General features: G+C 38.2%; 2 protein-coding genes across 3 annotated transcripts; one reads left to right on the top strand and one right to left on the bottom strand.

Annotated features, from left to right (window-relative positions):
• Nucleotides 1–879: 879 nt before the first annotated feature.
• Nucleotides 880–4490, top strand: LOC144057858 (hairy/enhancer-of-split related with YRPW motif protein 1-like). Its single transcript, XM_077575825.1, has 5 exons — nucleotides 880–1072; nucleotides 1165–1240; nucleotides 1320–1403; nucleotides 2115–2196; nucleotides 3489–4490. Exons 1-5 carry the CDS (start codon nucleotides 987–989, stop codon nucleotides 4055–4057), a joined length of 897 nt encoding a protein of 298 aa, XP_077431951.1. The 5' UTR covers nucleotides 880–986; the 3' UTR covers nucleotides 4058–4490.
• A 2651-nt stretch (nucleotides 4491–7141) lies between these two features.
• On the bottom strand, nucleotides 7142–14141 carry stmn2a (stathmin 2a). 2 transcript variants are annotated; one of them, XM_077576312.1, is made up of 5 exons: nucleotides 13877–14141; nucleotides 10078–10173; nucleotides 9824–9999; nucleotides 9548–9739; nucleotides 7142–8430 (listed from the first exon to the last, which is right to left on the bottom strand). In XM_077576312.1, the coding sequence occupies exons 1-5, from the start codon at nucleotides 13893–13895 to the stop codon at nucleotides 8371–8373; spliced, it is 543 nt and encodes a 180-aa protein (XP_077432438.1). In that variant the 5' UTR covers nucleotides 13896–14141; the 3' UTR covers nucleotides 7142–8370. The 2 variants fall into 2 exon arrangements, with proteins under 2 accessions (XP_077432438.1, XP_077432439.1); XM_077576313.1 differs by having other exon boundaries at nucleotides 9824–9996; nucleotides 13877–14139.
• Between the last annotated feature and the right edge of the window lie 999 nt (nucleotides 14142–15140).

The raw sequence follows: 15140 nt of genomic DNA, 5'->3' as shown, positions 1-15140 counted from the left end.
GGAATTAAACAACTCATGAACATTTGTAAAAAAATAAAATAAAATTAAAAAATGATTTGATGAAAATATAAAACTGTGTTCCTTTAAACAATTACTTTTGAGGTTGATATAGCACAAAAAAATAACTGAAAAGTTGTAGAATGTTGAATTTATTTTTTTCCCCAAACCAATCTAAATCAGGACCAGAATGAATATGTATGGTATGATATTTTAACTTATTTTAACTTAATGATATTTTAACTTCTGACCCCACAAAACATAAAAAAAAGAATATTAAATTAAAAAAAAATAATGATTGGTTTGAATCCCAAAATTAACCAATGTGTTAAAATATCAGATTGACATAGGTTTTTTTTTTTATAATAACAAGTTACAAAATGTCACATTTAAGTTGCTTTTAAATCAACCTCAAAACTGGAATAAAACTTGGCTTGACATTAAATGCTATAGCACTGCATTCCGACAAATTTCATCCATATAATGATCATGTGATTTAAAAGTGTTTTTTTTTTAAATGTTTACAAAAAAATCTAAAATATTATTATTATTATTATTATTATTATTATTATTATTATTATTATTATTATTATTATTATTATTATTAGTGTTGGTTCAATTCCCCCTTAGTGAAAGTTTGTGAGCCGAAACTTTTTATTTGAATTGTACTTTATACAAAGATAAATTAAAAAACAAAGCCATAAATAAATAAATAAGTGAACGAAACCAAACCAGCAGTAATAATCTTATATTATCCATATTGGACATAAACATATACACGGTAGTTTAATGAATACGATGACGTCATCCAGTAACTACTCAAATTTAATAGGCTTAAATTTGGGCAATCACCACCCATGTGACTTTGTGTGCCCCGCCTCCCCCGAGAAGCACGTGAGCCCAGTTAAAGTGACGCTGAGTGGTCTTGTTGTCACTTGCGCTCTGGTTTCTCTCCTCTCACCTTCAACGCCAACTCCACTGAAGACATCATGAAGCGCAGCAGCAACTACAGCTCGTCCGAGAGCGACTTGGATGACAACATCGAAGTGGAGAAAGACAGCGGCGATGAAAATGGGTTCGTTTCTCGAATCACATTTGTGCTTTAGGAATTTCCCCAGCCATTATTTGCTTGTTTTGCTCAAATGTGATGATGTTGTGTTGTTGCAGGCCGGCTGATTCTCACGGCTCAATGTCACCGTCCACGACCACCACTCAAGTTCAAGCCAGAAAACGACGCAGAGGAGTGAGTGGGACTACTTTTTCAACTACTTCGCTTAATTATCACAGATTTCTGAATTTATATTGTTGGTTTGTTTTTCTAGATAATTGAGAAAAGAAGACGTGACCGCATCAATAACAGTTTGACTGAGCTGAGAAGACTTGTGCCTAGTGCTTTTGAGAAACAGGTAAAAAAAATTAAAATAATGAAATTAACGTGTTAGCAATATACGTTGTGTATCAAGCTAAACAAATGGTGCTCGTTTTACGACGCAGTTTGCACGCAAGTCAAAACGTGCGACTTACTCTATCTAACCAACGTGAAAATGAAAGTAAATGTATGTGTTAATTAAATATATAGCTTATTGTGTTTGTTTTATATATTTGTATAAATAATGAAATAAAAAGTAGCGCAAAGCAGTTTTTGACCACCCAGGACCACTTTTAAAGAGTAAATTGCTAACAGTACTACATTTATAATGTTTTCTTTCATTATTTCAGTTATAATGTATTGACATAACTGCTAAACATGCATACATTAATTTTAAATAAACCAGCAGGCATTCATTTGTAATTATAGACATGAATTTGAAATAACACTTTTTCTGCTTTATGATCAATAATTTAATTTTTTTTTATTTTAATAAAATGATTTGGTCTGCCTACTTCAATTGAGTCATTTACAACACAATATTCACTTTTTTTTTCACTAATATGTTTTAGCTTGAGCTTGCTTGTAACCAGTTATCTGTTTTTCAATAATTTGCTAACTCTAAATTTATTTTATTGGCTACTTGAGCGAGACCCCAATAAAAAAAACTGCCAGGCCCCATTTTGCGTTGTGAGGTTTAGTTAAGGAAATGCAAATAATGTGTCTTTTCACTTGCTTGGCTGTGCAGGGATCAGCAAAATTGGAAAAAGCCGAAATACTGCAAATGACTGTGGACCATTTGAAGATGCTGCATGCGTCTGGAGGCAAAGGTACCAACTGACACGCGTTGACTATCAGATGACAGCTTATTGCATGACACTGTGGACTTCTCTTTATCACGGTGGATATGTTTAAGACCCACCCGCAATTGGTTAAAATTTGCAATCGAGAGAGACCGTACAAAACAAATATACATTTCTGTAGTTAACCCCTCTGTTAACCCACATGCTTTAAAAGTAATCCTTAGGACTTTCTCACTCACACAGTTCTCCAAATAAGAAGTGAGGTGTGCTTGCTGATGCACTTTATGAATGTATTTTTCAATTAATTTATCTATTTATTTATTTATTATCGAAAAAAAAAATCTTGACAAAACCAGGAAAACGTGTTTTCCATGAAAAATGAAACAAAAAATATTGGGAAAAAAATGCAAATACTTAATGTAATTTTGTCTCGTGAAAGTCTGCTATCTTAATGCTAACATAGATGAGCTAACCGAAAATAGCCTGAGTGGGTGGGTGAGTGGTTCTCAAACTTTTTATTTATACCAAGTACCACCTCCCAAAAATATTTTGTCCCACTATAATGACCTCATGGAAGCTGCTTTCTATTTGCTGTACTAAAATAAAGTGTAATTGCACATCCGCTACAATAGGTGGCAGTGGTGCTCACATTTGTTTATTTATTTTTATTTCAGGCAAATGTACTTCAAAATTTTTCTGTTACAGACTTAAAAAACAATGTCAACAGAGTTATGCAGAGTTGTACTGATAACAATTTTATTGTCGTGGTGGAGGGTTTCTGGGGGAGTGTTACTAGCAATTAATTGAGAAGCACTGGCTTAAGTTTAGCCTGTATTGTTAGTGAATAATGATTCAATTAAAGTGTATTTCACATAAAAAATCAATAACATATGGCACCAAAATTAATATTTAAAATACTTAAAGATTAAATGTATTTAATTTAAAAGTAATACTTTTGTGAACCACTAGAGGGAGCATGTGTTCCACTTGCGTCCGAGCCATATATAGAGAGGGTTTGGCCAACTCGGTTTTCAGCAGGGTAACAAGATGGCGCCCATAGGTCATGTGACCAGCAGTTGACCAATCACGCTGTGATTGGCCACACTGTGATTGGTCAACTGCTGGTCACATAACAAATGGATGCCATCTTGTTACCCTGCTGAAACAGAGTTGGCCGAACTCTTTCTGTATAAGGCTCTGACTTGCGCTATGGACAACCAATGGCCTAGCTATTGGAATATTGTATAAATGATCTGCACTGAGGGAACAATAAATATTAGAATGGGGATTGATTGTCAAATGATGCGTCTCTCTTCCAGGTTACTTTGAGGCGCACGCCCTGGCGAAGGATTACCGCAGCCTTGGCTTCAGGGAGTGTTTGGCCGAGACCGCTCGCTTCCTGAGCATCATGGAGGGCCGGGACAGCGCCGACCCCCTCCGCGTGCGTCTGTTGTCCCACCTGAGCAACTACGCGTCCCAGAGGGAGGTGCAGGCCGGTCTGGAACACTTAGCCTGGGGCTCGGCCTATGGCGGCGCCCCCGCTCCCATGCCCCACCCCCTCCTCCTGCAACCCCCCCAAGGCAGGACGCCCGCATCCAGAGGAAACAGTCGCCCGCCCTCCACGCCCTCGTCGGAGACCTCGGCGACGTCCAGACTCCTGCCCCCGACGGAGCCTCTCAGGGCGCCCTCTAGTGGCTCGCTGCCCCTCGGCGTGCCCACGTCCAAGCTCTCGCCGCCCCTCCTGTCGTCCCTCTCATCGCTGTCGGCCTTCCCTCTCTCCTTCGGCGCTTTCCCGCTCGTGTCCCCGGCGGCCCTCGGCGCGGTCGGCCCCCCCTCCACCCTGTCCAAGCCTTACAGGCCGTGGGGCACGGAGATTGGGGCCTTTTGAAGATAACAGCTGGACTGAGGGGGCAACAGCTGAGCTGGGCCATGACCACATGACCATCTGTTTTCTCAGCTATAATAGACAGGTGAACACAACAAACTGCCCTGATTACTGATGGATGTTATTTGCTCTTTGTTTAGAAGAAAAACTGAACTTTGGATGATTGTATTTTATGAACTCAAATTGATAACTAATTTAGCTAACGTGCACTCTGCGGTTTGAGGACCGAGACGGAGACGCATTAGTGGACTGAACCTTATAAAGCTGTCAAGGAGCAACATCATGTACTGTATGTGTGTATTTAATATAGAGTGAGATCATTCGGCCGGCTTGTTTATATCAGGACTATTTTGGAAAACTAACTTTCTCACATTGGGACACTTGCCTTTTTATATCTGTAATATTTTTGTATCAATAAATCTGAATCAGAATCGTCTTTATTGGCCAAGTATATTGCAATTTGGACACTACTCTAAATTTGTATTTAGGAACACACCTTAATGTAATCAAATTACATTACACCAACAATGCAAAAGAAATATGCATATTTGATGTGCTGTTTTTTCCCCCCACCACACGCAACATTCGGATTTGACCCCTGCTGGGTAAAAAATAAACCGATTTGGACTTACCTGCTCCTTGGGTCAATTTGACCCAACTTTGTGAGTTGTTTACAGAATCCATTTGTTTCAAACAAAATAACCCCACAAAATAGCTAATTTGGGATACAAAACAAGCCAAAGTTGGGTCAAATTGACTAAAGTAGCCCGGTCCAATTATTATTTAAATTTTTTTTTAACCAAATGTAGTTATTGCCAATGTTATATGTATTCAAAAATATGTTTATTTTGTGTGTTTTTTTCTTAATATTGTGCCACTCATAAATGGCTTTTAAGGTCACCAAAAAAAATGACATTATTACTATTATTGTGGTCCACCTCTACAATAATAATGATACTAAATTATTGGTCGTATCTTTTGGAGCAGTTATGTATGTTAGCCTATAATATGAACATTTTATTATTATTATTTTATAAAGTCAATCTATCTGTTTTATGATGTTAAAAATTTAATTTAATTTATTAACCAATGATCTAATTGAAACACATTATGTGTATCTAAAATGGTTTATTCTTCTAACATTTTATTATTTACAGTAAATCAATTAAATTATTTAGAGGTGTAAATGGGAAAAAAACTACTAAATGAATGCAACAAATATTACAGGACTCTTCATAATGTAATGTTCCGTTTGCCATATTAGAAATCATCAGGCTTTATGTGGCCCCTGGTCCAGCCCTTCTTTACAGTATCCCAAATGAGCATTATTGTGGAAGTACCCAATGAAGTGTCCAGTGAGTGTATGCAGGTGCACGGCCACCAAAAAACCCATAAAAGCTCATAAGAAAGTAATGCGGTCCCATTTATGGAGCGCAGCGGCCATGCCTTCGCTGCGTGCCAGATAAGTAACCGAATCCAAGAGTATTGTTACCCTTCTGAATAGCCAGGAAATCATTAAGAGCCACAGGAAATCCTTTACAATGTTGCCCTGACCTCACCGTCTTGGGTTGGTCCAAAGCGGAGACAATAGTGTGAACAGGATGCGGACATTGGAGGGAAGCGGTCACCAGTAAAGGCAACACACGCACGGCAGCTGCGACTCTAAGTCACCGCTACACTCCAGGGGGAGATTCCCCCCCCCCCCCCTTCTTTTTCTTCTGTTTGAAGACTGAATTTGTCCAAAACCATCCATCTTGCAAAACGCTGGTCCTCTTGAGGACCTCTTGAGGATAAATAATAATATATATATATTATTATTATTACTATATATATTTTTTAATAAATTTCTATTTTGTATTATGCTCTTCATTATAGATTTTTTTCCCAATCCCTAATTCTTTCATTATTGTAATTTAGCAGCTTTCGCTCCACTTTCTGCATTTTTTTTTAACACCACTTTTAAATGTTAGCTTCACAGATGCCATCTTGCTCTGCAGGCAGTGGTGGTGGTATTAAACATCATAGAAAATGTCATTGAGCCCTCTAGTGGCACCACCTTGTATTGCTTTCCATACTGGGAGGCTATTTGAGGTGCGGTATTTATTTAATCAAGGGAATGGCGCGCTAAGTGGATGAGGAACTGGTGCATGGAATGCTATTAGAGCAGACCCTTATTTAAAGGAATATAATAGTTATTGTGAATTTTCTGTTTTAATTATTGCTCTTCTTTGTTGAATGAATCAGGGTGCATCATAGCAAGTTTCGCTAAGGTCACGAGTGATAAACCCTGCTCATGCTTCACTTCAAAAACCCTCTTCATCGAAAACTGGTCTTTCTTTTTTTTCGTTTTGATAGCACGACGTCTCAACATTTACCAAACTAAACTTTTACCCTCATTTGGGATGTGGTCACCCTCATCGTAGTTTATCAGTCAAGATTAATATTTTACTGCCTCCTGCTGGTGGTTCAACTGCACTGAATTATAATTGTCAACAAAATAATTAGCAAACAATTATCATGCCATATCATTTTAAAAAGTAAATAACTATATACGATGACTAGTGTACCAATAAAACAAGCATACCAAAAAAAAAAAAATACTTATTCCCCTACCTTAGCTATAGCTAACACTGCACTTATATAGGCTTACTGGTAAATCGTTAAAAAAAAAAACTTTACTTAAATATAAAAATAAATAAAATAAACACCTAAATATTTAAAAACAAACTGTTCTTAAAGGTTGAATACAAATATTAGTTTTAAAATGAAATACTAACCTGAACTTGGGCAGTTTTCCCCCCGCATGCCACTAGAGGGAGCCTGCGTACACTTCTGTCAATCAGTTCCCAAAGGCATTTTCCTTCGAAATAATATTTAGTTTAAAATCTCGTTTATTGTTTTATCCTCTATATGTACAAAACTGTATTATTGATGCATTTAAAAAAATACTCTAAATGTTCAGTTGAGTTGCATCATGTAAATCTGTCATCCCTTTTTACTTGATGCATCAATAGTGGTAAAAATATGATGATAATGTAAGTAGTTTAGGCATAATCACTCTTGCACAGAAAAACATTCTGAGGATCATAATATTTGACCTTTTATTCAGCAGTTGACACACTCTCTTGTCTCCTTGCACAGAAACTCATGAGATGGCGCATGCCATGTTTACAGAACCCCAAATCTTTATTAAGCAAAGCTTTCACAGAGAAATTCATGAAGAAAGGGGAAGAAAAACACAAGCAGCAGAGGTCGCAGGCAGATATCAGCGGTGCTGTATATTAAAAAGAGACTACTAGTTCGGTGTGCTGAATGTATACTATAGCATCTCGCATCCTAAATTCAAGGCCGATCACGCTTTGTGTTGAGCTCTATTCTCTTGCAGCCAAGCAAGCACACACACTTTTTTTTCTTCACATAATCAATATTACAGTCAGAGAATTTTCTCAGAGTAAAGATGCATGGTACTGATAAGTCAGTACATTCTGGTGAAGGACTCAATAAGGAAAGTGGCCTTTGGAATCTGCACGTATAGAAACAGTTGCCGCCTTTTTTTGTTGTAAAGACATTCTTAATCATAATAAAGCACCAATTAACCATCGGGCTCATTGCAAATGGACATTTTGTATTACATTCCAAGCGTGCGTGAGGAAGATCAAGGTGGCTTGTGTTGGTTTTGTCTACTCTACTTACCTCAGGTACACCTTACACCCTACATTCTTCACAAAAACACAAAAACATCATCATTGTTGTCGTCATGACATCATCATCATCGGGAATACATTGCAAACGTCAGTCTACATCCAACTCACAATTCACAAGAAAGGTGGCATTCAACAAAAACATTGTACAGTGCAGTACACAGAAATCAATAGCTAGCTAGCTATCTAGCTAGCTAGCTATCTATCTATTGAGCTATTCTTCTCGCTAGGTAGCTAGCTAGATAGCTAGATAGCTAGCTAATAGATAGATAGATAGATAGATAGATAGATAGATAGATAGATAGATAGATAGATAGATAGATAGATAGATAGATAGCCGAAACCAATATTTACAAAATAAGACAGATCCCTCTCTAAAATCAAGAAATCCTTGCAACTCTCAAAGATGAGTGACACTAATGCTTGTCTTTATTGATAATACTGAATTAATAACCGATTGATTGCTGAGTGTTGTGATGACGTGGTGAGGTCCTTCACCTGTCGGGCGCTCCAGGTTTGCATGTCTGTTCGGGAGAGGGTCGGAGCAGGTCAAGGAAGGGGGGGATGGATGGATGGATGGATGGATGGATGGAAGTTGAGACTTTTGTGCGGTGTTCACGCTGTCATCACTTCCATCATCTCTTTGTTTCTGCGCACCAACGCTGCGTGTCTCTCCTAGGAAATATCAACACAACAGTTTAGTCATCATTACAGCAAGTGGTCACCAGAAGGTACCATTTCTTGATCTATACATTTAATACAGAGCAGTATTTTGTATTCATTTATTTAAATTGGCCAATGAGGCAAGTGAATGGGACAATGTAAGTTGTTTCTCCAGATAGATATTTTATTTTTTCTTCATGAATTATGTGTGTTTGTTTAAAATATTATTGTTGGTGAACAAATGAGATGAAGTGTATCAGATAGTAAGATAGCCAAATATTTTATTCTCAACTATTATTAAGACTACTGTATGTATAGTTTTTGTACTACATACCCGCTGACTATTCTTTTTGCTGTTCACATTTACTTTATATGTGTGCAGTAGTACAGCATTTATTTATCTATATAGTGTTTGCCATTCACATCTGCATATACCGTATTATTTATATACAGTTGCCAAACATGGCCTGATGTTGTAATACAGTATGTAGAGTATATTTGAATATTTTATATTATTTTTATTGTATGCTGCTGCTATCAATCTTACTGCTGTAAATTCTATTCTATTCTATAGGCTTCTTGTTATGTAGCCTATGTGCAGTGAATCTAAAGGAAAAGCTTACTAGAACATCTTAACTTTATTTAGGGTAAATCAGAGGCACTTTATAAGGCAGACTCCCATTCAATGTAAGTTTGGAATTGAAAGTTAATTCTGCACCCAGCTTGCACCCCTCGTTACAAGAGGGTGTGCACACTTTTGCAATAACAGTATCTCAGTTGTTTATTTTCACGTTCCCACTCTAAAATATATTAAAAAAATATTATTGAGTGATACAGTTTATAGGTCAAATAAATGATAGAAAAAGCTATGAAATTATTTCTCTTGGTCATATTTTTTAATATCACAAAAACCTGGTATTTGAACAGGCGTGTGTAGACTTTTTATATACACTGAAGGGATGTCCCGGCATTTCGTTCATCGTGATATGCTACTGGAATTCTTTCTTGAGACAGTAGTGCTGCAATATTACAAATCTTGTCTTGTAAAAAATATGACTTTCTTATATTACAACAATTTGTTTTGGATATTTTAGGATACACTGACAAAGACGAGCAGCGCATGCGTCACCTTCTCCTGTAGACGCTCCAGCATGGCTGCCAGATGGGCATCGCGGTTCTCCTTGATCTGCCCCATCTTCATCTGGAGCTTCTCCTCGGCCATCTTGCTGAAGTTGTTGTTCTCCTCCAAGGCCTTGAACAGCACGTCCCTCTCGTGCTCTCGCTTTTCGGCCAAAGCTCTCAGCACCTGCGTTTCTTGGTACTAAAAACAAACAAAACACATCCAGTCATTGGTAGCGAATGACTCGAAATGACCGGGAGTCTTCTGGAAGGTGGTCAAAGTCACCTTTCTCCGCTCTTCGGCCGCCTCCAGTTTCTTCTCAATGTCGTCCAAGGAGATGTCCCTCTTGGGGGGAGAAGCCAGGTTGTGGACTACATCTGATACTGGCGACAGGGGCTTGAGAATCACTTCAAAAGCCTGCCCGGAGGCGCGCTTGTTTATCGGCTTCACCTCGATGTCTGCTGCCAGTCACATCCATTTTGTCAGAATGATAAGAAAGGAGTGGCCGGGGCTGCATGTATTGAAAATCCATTCCTTACCTTCCAACTCATTCAGGATCTTGTTGCGTGCTTCCGGGTAAAAGCAGGAGCAGATGAGCGAGAGGACGGAGAGTTCCTTCATCTTCTCCTTGTATGCTGCGGGAGGAACAGCAACACATCATCCAGGTGAGTCATCATTACAGGAAAACAATAATGTCACCAGCCCAACAAAGCGTACCGTAAAAGACCGTAAGAGCCTTGTTAATAATTCATTGCATGCTATTCTTTTATATAGATGGTTAAGCAAGCGTTTGGCTTTAATATGGCAGCCTAATGGGAACCCCATGGCACTTACAAGCAAATGAAACTAAATAATAAGCTGTATGTGAACGTCTCATTTAAAAAATAAAAAATCAGTCCAGCTGTGATGGATTCTATTCCCTGCTTAGACAATGACCTGGATCAGGGGTGCTCAAGTTGGGTCCTCGAGAGCCCCTACCCAGCCTGTTTTTTATGTTTCCCTCATGCAGCACAGCTGAATCCAATGATCAGCTAATCAGCCAGCTTTGCAGAAGCCTGATAACGATCCTGATCATGAATCAGGTGTGTTAGTGGAGAGAAACATGGAAAACAGGCTGGATAGGGGCTCTCGAGGACCGGACTTGAGCACCCCTGATCTGCATGAATGGGAATATTCACAAGCAGTAGAGTGCTACACCATGACAAACAACAACCACGATAATAATAATTAAAGCAGCAATAAGCAAGCCATCGTTTCACCCATGTCAGAATCAGATTTATATTATTATAATTTACATACGCGTCCAAGGAACATTAAATGAAATTGACCAACAGAGGGAGACAGAACGGGAAACCATGCAAAAGAGTGGTTTGACAGTATTATTTATATACACTACATCTACAAATATGTACTGTATCATCTATCTATACCATGCACGTATAGTGACAAGCATAAGAATTAAATGCTCTTCAAATAGATTAGTGGTTCTTAAACTTTTTACACCAAGTACCATCTACAAAAATACTTGACTCTCCAAGCAGCACCAAAATGACCAACCTTAAAAATAAAATATCACAGGAGGCCCAGTTCAGTAAAAACAAGGCTGGGGATTTATGTATGTGCTCAATATGTAATATTGGTACAATAAACTTTGGGGAAACACTACTCTCGTATACAACACGTGATTCCAATTGGGGATCATTTGAGTGAATGCCCAAAATGGCCGCTACAAACCAAAATGGCCGACTTCCTGTTCAATTCCAGGTAGGCCCATACGAAAAAAGTCTCATAGAGCCATAGCTCTATGAGACTTTTTCGTACATCCTCTAACGACAGACGAGTCCACCAAATTTTGTGTTGACGTGTGAAACTGGTGTCGCCATCCAGAGTACGTTTTGAGGTTTCGTGCTGGGGACCTCAAACAGACATTTTCACTCACAACATTGTCCAAACTTCAGCTGTTCTATCATTAAAGGCAAAAACCGGGGGGAAATAATACTTAAAAAAAAAAAAAAAAAAGAAGAGTTTTCAGGCACATAAAACAAACATTTTTATTATTATTATTATTTGAACAAGTAGGGCCTATGCAAACATAAGTAGTTAAAATAGGCAGAATGACAAAAAGAGACCAATATTTTAAACTTAACGCAGATTTATCAAACGTTAAAACCGCAAGATTAAAGCAGCTAACGTCACACTTCCTGTTAATGCTCTTAATTTGAAACGTACTCATACCACTTCCTTTTATACTTACAGGACTGACGCTAACTTTATGATTGCCACAAGGCAACATCATGTTTTGTTGCCATTACAAGTAACATTTTGTGGCTGTGTTCTGCCTCTTTCATGTGTTATTTTGCACAAACAGAGTGTAAAATAGTTACAGTGCTGTTGTTTCTTGTCATGTATTAAATGATTGCTACTTTTGGTATTAAATGATTGTGACTTGGTGACACTATAAAAAAGGTAAAGGTAGGCAACCTGTGCTGTAAAAGCCTGCCTAAAGGATTTTTAATATATTTGTACAACAAGGAGATAGCCAGATTGTAATTATAGATACATTCTACCTCAAATCAGATGCGTGACTTAGAAGGAACTAACATGTGGGCTGAGAGTGCTGGAGTACCGTCACCAACAGTTTACGCCTTAGCAAAAAAAATCGCCAGCATTACTCACACCAGACCTGCTAAAATATAGAAAATTGACGGATGGATTCCAAAAGAGTCTGACTATATTGTCCAATATCTCCGACAGTGCCAATCAAATGACTGTGAAGGCAATTTTCTATGCATCTATTATATGGGATCTCATTAGATCCCCTTGCGGAGATTGAGCAGTGGAGTGATAAGGAAGCTGACCATGTGTGTTAAGTAATTTAATTTCCTGCGTTGTGTGCACTTTAATCTGAAGGGCCAGTGTGTCTTCACCTGCTGCTTTTGTAAGGTTGTACAGTATGTGATGAGCTTGCCAAATACAAGTGCAGTTCTCACTGCAGGGCTGGCTTGGCTCGCTTCCCACCCACATTATGGCTTCAATGTTAAATTTCATAATTTCTTTTCTTAATCAAGCAAGTTTCATGTTGCACTTGTGCCGTAAAAGTCCAAAAGCTATATGCAAAAATCTGCTTACTTGCATGCAGCTAGAATGCACTTTGTAGTTATTTAAGTTAGATAGAGCAAGAGTGGGGAAGCTACATGGCCCAGGAGGGTATTTGATCCAGCTTGCCCACATATGCCCATAACACTAATAAACATCCGTTTGATTGTTACATCAAATTTTCAAATTAACGTAGTATGGGCCTCTGGAGAATTGAAAAAAAAACTGGAATGGCCCCTGATAGGCAAAAAAAAGATTACCCATGATGATAAGAGCAATTTAATGGAGTCAGTCAACTATCAAAGAAAACAGCCTGTGACACAAAAGACCCTTTTGGGACGACCATCCCACGCATCACGTTGTCACTTAATGCCCCTTGAGCAAGGCACCCATAACACACTCAACTGCTGAAAAAAATTAAGCTTATCACAAATATCATTCTATTGTGCAGGTGTCCATTCGACACAAAAGCTAAACCTGATCTATTACGAAGTTAAAAAAAAGAAGTGAAAAATGATAATACAATGCACTATTCTTGAATTCAACCTTCCCAATAGTTAAACATTGCTGCTACATGTGAAACAAATGGCAGCTATACGCAACAAAGAACGAAGAAAGGGATCCTTTTTTTAACACTATGTAACAAAATTAGTCATTTGTCATTTCTATTCACAAGAGTTAATGGGGGGGAAAAAAAGGTTGAAAGTGTTAATGTTGGTAGCTTAGCATTCGAAAAAGTGATGACGCCCTCTCAGGCCTCAATGGTGGGCAGCATCAGCATCTTGGGTGGGGTCCGTCTGCATTATGCTGCAGATTGTTGCCGATGGAGTGATGGAGCTCGGGTTGTTCAGTCAAATTCTTGCTAAAATACATTATTGTGAACATATATACACGATACTAATTCGGAGACAAATGCATAATTGCGCATTTAATCTAGACTAAAATGGCTAATTGGTTCATGCTTGCGTTGCACGACCACGGAGGTACATCACTGGCATAGTCAACAATATAAATCCATTATCTGTTTAAATATCACCGTTTATGTTCACGCATTTTTCCCATATCATACCAAAGTGATGATTTGATTTGTCACATTACGCACAATCACCGGCCGGTAGACGACATAAACGCCGGTCACCATTACAGATGCACAGAAATGAAAAGGCAACAATCAACAGACAATTCATCCATTTTTCTGTGCTTTCAACGTGTAATGGAGGAGGCGGGGGAAAAAAAGCTTACCAGTCGCTGTTTTGGCCATGGCTGCTGGGGTTTGTGCGGAGAGGATGCAATGTGCGTCTGCTGCTCGTGTGCTGCTGTGCTGCGTTCAGGTGAACGACGAGAATGCTCAACGCGGACACTGAGTCAGCGGCAGGGGCCAGGGGCGGATCGGGTGGCGGCGAGGGGGCGGGCGCATGTACTTTGACGCACGCGCACACACAAGCACAGTGCACACGATGCACCCATTGAACCTGAAGTCAACCTTGGAAATTATCCCAATGCAGACAAAGTGACAAAACAGTAGATTATACAATTAAATTACAGAAAAAATTGTGGCGTTATAGAAACAGTCCGGCAGAAACCTTGCATCTCTAAAACCATTGGGATGTTTTTTTTTAATGCATGTTGGGCCATTAACCCATTCACTGCCATTGGCGGCTATTGACATCATAAATTCATTTTATTTATCTATTTCAATTAGTTTAACATTTTGTCCCCACTTTTACATTTAGAACATATATAAAATTTGTGATAAATCGTGAGTTAACTAGTGAAGTCATGCGATTAATTACGATTAAAAAATTAATCACCTGACACCACTAATCTTTAATCACCTTTTCTTTTTTTTAAACAAATAAATAAAATAATTGTAATTATTTTTTTACCAATTTTTAATAATATATATATATATTTTTAACAAAAGATTATTAAAAAATTACGGGCGTCAGGCGATTACCATTTTTAATCGTAATTAATCGCATGACTTCACTAACTCACAATTAATCGCAAATTTTATATGTGTTCTAATATAATTTGAAAACAAATCTAGGTTTTCATACTCTTGTTAACAAAAGTGGGAAAAATGTTAAACTAATACAATTAGTTCAAATGAATTTTTGACGTCTATAGCCGTCAATGGCAGTGAATGAGTTAAAATTGTATCGTCAAGATGTAATGACACCCACATGGAGAAAGACCAATAGTATCCATTTGCGGAAAATATATGACATTGACCAAATTTGGACATAGGATGTTTCAGCTGACACCCCAGATATGTGCATCCCACTTTTTATGGAACCGAAAATAATGGGACAATTAGTTGTTCAACTGTACCATGGCTGTAAAAATATAACTGGTTGCGTTATTTATTTATGATTAAGATATCTGCGCATATTCCCTCAAATGCTTGAGAATGCAATAGACGGTGGTTCACAGGGCAGATGGACAATGACCCAAGACATACTGCAAAAGCAAGTAAAGAGTTTGTTTTGTCTCATGCACACAA

The sequence above is a fragment of the Vanacampus margaritifer genome, chromosome 9, assembly GCF_051991255.1.
Source record: "Vanacampus margaritifer isolate UIUO_Vmar chromosome 9, RoL_Vmar_1.0, whole genome shotgun sequence".
NCBI classification, from domain to species: domain Eukaryota; kingdom Metazoa; phylum Chordata; class Actinopteri; order Syngnathiformes; family Syngnathidae; genus Vanacampus; species Vanacampus margaritifer.
The sequence above is the reverse complement of the archived record's forward strand: the minus strand, read 5'-3'. Positions and strand labels throughout refer to the sequence as shown.

Coding starts and splice junctions, on each gene's coding strand:
- LOC144057858 (XM_077575825.1), top strand. CDS start 987: ATGAAGCGCAGCAGCAACTACAGCTCGTCCGAGAGCGACTTGGATGAC. Junction 1,241..1,319: donor CCAGAAAACGACGCAGAGGA/GTGAGTGGGACT, acceptor TTGTTTTTCTAG/ATAATTGAGAAAAGAAGACG. Junction 1,404..2,114: donor CTAGTGCTTTTGAGAAACAG/GTAAAAAAAATT, acceptor TTGGCTGTGCAG/GGATCAGCAAAATTGGAAAA.
- stmn2a (XM_077576312.1), bottom strand. Junction 10,000..10,077: donor GATCCTGAATGAGTTGGAAG/GTAAGGAATGGA, acceptor TGTGACTGGCAG/CAGACATCGAGGTGAAGCCG. Junction 8,431..9,547: donor TGGAGCGTCTACAGGAGAAG/GTGACGCATGCG, acceptor GATATTTCCTAG/GAGAGACACGCAGCGTTGGT.